General features: G+C 33.1%; 1 protein-coding gene across 2 annotated transcripts; it reads left to right on the top strand.

Annotated features, from left to right (window-relative positions):
* The first annotated feature begins 2087 nt into the window (after positions 1-2087).
* LOC131152734 (uncharacterized protein At4g22758-like) lies at positions 2088-3624 on the top strand. Of its 2 annotated transcripts, XM_058104579.1 has the most exons (3): positions 2137-2662; positions 2771-3039; positions 3156-3624. In XM_058104579.1, the coding sequence occupies exons 2-3, from the start codon at positions 2805-2807 to the stop codon at positions 3335-3337; spliced, it is 417 nt and encodes a 138-aa protein (XP_057960562.1). In that variant the 5' UTR covers positions 2137-2662; positions 2771-2804; the 3' UTR covers positions 3338-3624. The 2 variants fall into 2 exon arrangements, with proteins under 2 accessions (XP_057960561.1, XP_057960562.1); XM_058104578.1 differs by having other exon boundaries at positions 2088-3039.
* The last annotated feature ends 1163 nt before the right edge of the window (positions 3625-4787 follow it).

The following is a 4787-nucleotide window of genomic DNA, read 5'->3' as shown; positions in this document are numbered from 1 at the left end:
AAAAAAAAAAAAAGATGGTGATGATTAATAACAATTGTTGCAAAAAGAAGTATTAAATGTATTAGCTGGCGTTTCTTTAACAAGACATTTTAGTTCTAAGGTCTAGAAGGGTCACAAATTGATTAGTGGGGTTGATTGGAATTTCGTCTCACTTTGTCCGAGTTATTTAATTATAGCCGCCAAACCTCAAACAAGTTAATTGCATTGTGATTGGTCTCTCCAAACAGCTTCATAGCCAAACACTTCAATACCTATATCTAAAAAATATAGGTGCTAGGAATACAAACATACAAACTATAATGCATGCAAATTTCAACCAAACAAATATTAAACATGTCTGACAAATGATGAAGTTAGAAAAAAATTAAATTTGTATTTTTGTGGTTAAAGAATGATAACAACATATGAGAAAATAATACAAAGTAACATATAAAGACAAGGAAAATAACATAGGTAAGAAAAGGACAATTGAATTTTCTAATTTCCAATATGAAAAGAGGGAAGCTAAGATTTGCATCCCTATCATGTGTTACATCATCTTAGAGATGTTAATTGTGTGCATATGTAGGCAGTTCATGATACAAAGGTATGTCTTTTTTTTTTCCTCATCAATGGAAAGTGCTTAGAGATAACAAGCTGTAAACAATACTAATTTTAAAAAGTTATAAAACCTATAAAACCTCAAGCTCCATCGCTACCTAGTACGTTTGTTTCTCTCCCCTCGAGAGCCGCAAGTTTCATAGTTATGAAACAATCTCACGTGCATAAAATGAGAAGCAAGTGATAATGGTGAATAAAAAAATTATTAAGAGACTGACAATAATTGAATGAGGAATGACAAAAAAATAAAAATAAATAATTGTTTTAAAAATAATAATTTTTTAATATTATTATTAAACTTTGGAAGAGATTAATATATTTTGTAACTTATAATAAATAAATAAATAAATAAGTATAAAATGCAATATTAATATATATAGACACACACATGCGCGCGCATGTATTGTGTCAGAGCAAAATAGCAATTAAAAATTATAACAAATCAAAAGCCTAATTAAACTCATGCTCATCTTTGCCTTTAAATCAAATAGTAATTAAAAATATTATTAAAAAAGTAAAATGAAAAGAAGAAGATAAATTATAAAACATCATATATTAATTGTAATTATTTTGTTTAGGGTTAACTTTTGAACTCATTTTTTGTGCTTCAACAACAATTCTATCATACATGACAATTAGAAAATGGAAAAAAAGTAATTTTACACATTTTCTTTTTCAAAATTTGAGAAATGTTTTAGATCTTTCTTTCTCAGTTATATCTTAAATTCACTTGGACTTTTATTTTTATTTTAATTAAAAATTTTTACATAAAATGAATAATTTAATTTACAAAATTCAAGTTTAAATACTGGAATAGTGTAGCAATAGGTTGTCAAAACAAACCAAATTTAAAAAGTTTGACTTTTATTTATTTTTTTTATGAAAATTGACAATAAAAATAGAAAATTAACAATAGGAACAAAAGGCATTATCATGATTTGTCCTTCCCTTTACAATAATACACATATAAGATTTAAAAAAAATATAAAAAATTAATTCCAGTGATTTTAAATTAAAAAAATTTTAAAATTAATTTGATCGAGTAAAATATTGCAATTTATTTTTAAAATTATTTTCTTTTAGCAAAAGGGATAAACCAATTTTGTTATTCATTATTATATTAGTTATAAAAAATAAATAGAGATAGAATTTTTTTTATGAATTTCTAAATAAATGTAAATTTTCACAAATATTTTTTCTATTTTAAAATTCATTCCAGTAATTTAAGTTCAAGTTTTTTTTAAAAAAAAAAATTAATTTGAGCTAATCAAATATCACAAAAAAATTCTTTTTTTATAAAAAAAATATGAACAAAAAAATAAATAGAAAGATAAATTTCTACGAATTTCTCAAAACTTCCACAAATATTTATTTATTTTAAATTAAATTTATCTATTTTTCAGAGAAATATATTGTTGAATTATGGACTTAATAATGATAAGCAAAGGGAATAGAATATATGACCTATGGTGGGCAAGGTCACAGCCAGTAAACAAAAAAAATAAAATAAAATAAAAGCTGGGGTGGGGAGTAGGAGGGGACAGCTTCCGTAACGTACCAGCCTTTTATGAGAGATTCCGCCAGGGAGGCCAAGAGAGGGAGAGAGGGAGCAGCGTGCGGGGCCGATAGAAATCGCCATACCGATTCGCGGAACAGAGCCGACTAAAACAACAAACCCTAACCCCTTAGACCTTTAAATTGAATGCCCCTTCCCATCTTCTTCTCGCGCTAACCCTTCTCTCTTCTCCGTTGATCTTCAACGGCCCCGCTGCCATCTAAGTCTCCTCCCTCGATCGAATCAACCATCGAAGCCCCAGCACGTTGTGAATGGTGGAAATCTTGAGTAATTTCATGCTCGCCTCTTCTGGTTCGGGAGCGACCGCGCGACCCCAATCCGCGCTGTCTCTTTCAATCGTCGCCGGCGAATCTCTCCTCCCTCTCTCCGTCGCCTCTGCTTTCTCCTTTGCCTCCTGCAAGGAAGGCTGGTACTACCGCTGCCTCGGCCTCGACCCCTAGAGCGCTTCCTCTCCCTTTCTCGCCTCTCCCCTTCTGCCATTTCTCCGTAATCTCTCTCCTCGACGCACCCCCTTTGTTTTGATTCTTGACAGATCTTTTTTTTTTTTTTTCTGTAATTGTTACATTGAGAATTGGTATTCATTTTTTGGAGAAGAAAGTAAGCGTTGATTCGCTTTGTTACCGAAAAGATGTTGCTCTATAAGCAGAAGAAGAATCAACAGAATGGAAAGGGCAATCGTCTGCTGATCAGCATTAATGTTCTTGGGAGCGCCGGGCCGATCCGGTTCGTGGTGAACGAGGAGGAGCTCGTCGCCGCCGTCATCGACACTGCCCTCAAGTCCTACGCTCGAGAGGGTCGGCTTCCGATTCTCGGATCCGATCTCAACAATTTCCTCCTCTACTGCTCTAATTCCGGATCAGAAGGTAACAAATTAACGTAAAATTAAAAAGTTTTGGATGTTTACTTTATGATTTTATTTGTGTTTGTTCAATTAATTTCGATTAAACCTTATTTTTTTTTTATAAAAAAAAATTTGTAGCTTTGAGTCCTTGGGAAACAATCGGATCGTGTGGGGTTAGGAACTTCATGCTGTGCAAGAAACCGCAGCCAGAGAAAGTGGCGGACAATGGAAAATCTACAGCGGCTATGAATCGGAAGGGGAATGGGAGCTGGAAGGCATGGATCAACAAATCGTTTAATCTTAAGATCTATTCCCATTAATTTTTCTTAATTAGTGAAATATGATCGTATCTAATAAAGGGTCAGTTTCATTCGTACGATCACGGTAGAGTTTTGTTGTTTTCTAGTCTGAATTTGGAGACTGGAATTGTTCTCCAGGAATAAATTTCTTCCCTTCTAGCTTTTGCTTTGAATTAAAGTTCAAAGTTATGTTTGATTTGAATCTCCTCCGCTTGATTTGGTACGGTGACGAATTTTATTTTATTTTTTGTAATATTTTCTGCCTGTGTATCAGTTAGAATAAATGAATAATATGTATGGTTACCATAGATTGAGATTTTGAATAATTTTGTTTTTTTTTCACTATTGGCTAGAAAGTGATGCTTTGATTAAGTTCGGGTATGATCTTGAATGATCTGATTTGTTTGTTGATTGGGTTAAGGGTTTAGTGTGAACTCATTGAAGCTTTTGGCATGTGAGACCATGTGGGTATGCCTTATTTTCTGGAATTTATTAAAAAATTGATGTGTTGGTGAACCTGTTTAGTTTAGGGTTGGTAAACTAGTAGTACTATGTTAGATAGCGGAGGAACTTCTTTGCAAGCATCTTAGACTTTGTGAATGTTATGTGAGTTGGCATGTTTAATGTTAATAATGACATGACTATTTTCATAAGCACATTTTGTAGAAGATGATTATTTTACATTTGCCCAGTTTGTATCCGTATGAACATATGCATAAATGGATTTTGAAATCCTACATTAGTAAGCACAAAATAAGCCGTGGTAAGCGTCGAGAAGGTTAGCGGAGGATCGTGGGTTTGAGTCCCAGTTGATGCGCTCGAAGATTGGTCTGGCTACACGAGTAGAAATCGATCACGACACGTGTCGTGGGATGAAGAATCAAGCGAATGGCTGGCCTGGTAAGCGCCGAGAACTGTAAACTGCATCCGGCTTAATTATGAGGGACGCACAGTAATAGGAGCGTCACTCTAGGGGATTGGTACCACATTAGGGGGTCCAAAAGACTCGTTGGTGGCCGAAGTTCCCACTATTGGGTGCATTACATGTACCACATCATTGATTATATGACACATAAATGATACTCGGTATTATCTTTTTTCAGTTGTACTACTTTTATTGATTATTTTTTCATTTTTATTGATGTGTCATGGATAAAATGTTTGAGCAAAAAATGTTAGATTCCATAATGCAACACGTGCATGATATACTCCTAGGAGCCTATTATAAAATTTTGTTCTCATTTTATACTTGTTTTGTTTTTCTTCTTTTAACAATTTTATAGTATAAGGGCTAGGTAGGAAGGCCAGCCCACAACATTTGACTTAATTTTGAGTTGAATTTTGACTTAATTTTCAAAATTTCTTAGCAAGCATCTCAGATTAAGTTATTATTTTAAGATATTATGTTAAAAATAATATCATTATTTTAAAATCCTGTTTTGCAGATAATGGTTCTTACATTTGGTGAGCT

Source organism: Malania oleifera, chromosome 4 (genome assembly GCF_029873635.1).
Source record: "Malania oleifera isolate guangnan ecotype guangnan chromosome 4, ASM2987363v1, whole genome shotgun sequence".
Classification (NCBI taxonomy): Eukaryota; Viridiplantae; Streptophyta; class Magnoliopsida; order Santalales; family Ximeniaceae; genus Malania; species Malania oleifera.
This window is presented reverse-complemented; position numbering and strand designations above follow the sequence as displayed.

Coding starts and splice junctions, on each gene's coding strand:
- LOC131152734 (XM_058104578.1), top strand. CDS start 2,805: ATGTTGCTCTATAAGCAGAAGAAGAATCAACAGAATGGAAAGGGCAAT. Junction 3,040..3,155: donor CTCTAATTCCGGATCAGAAG/GTAACAAATTAA, acceptor AAAAATTTGTAG/CTTTGAGTCCTTGGGAAACA.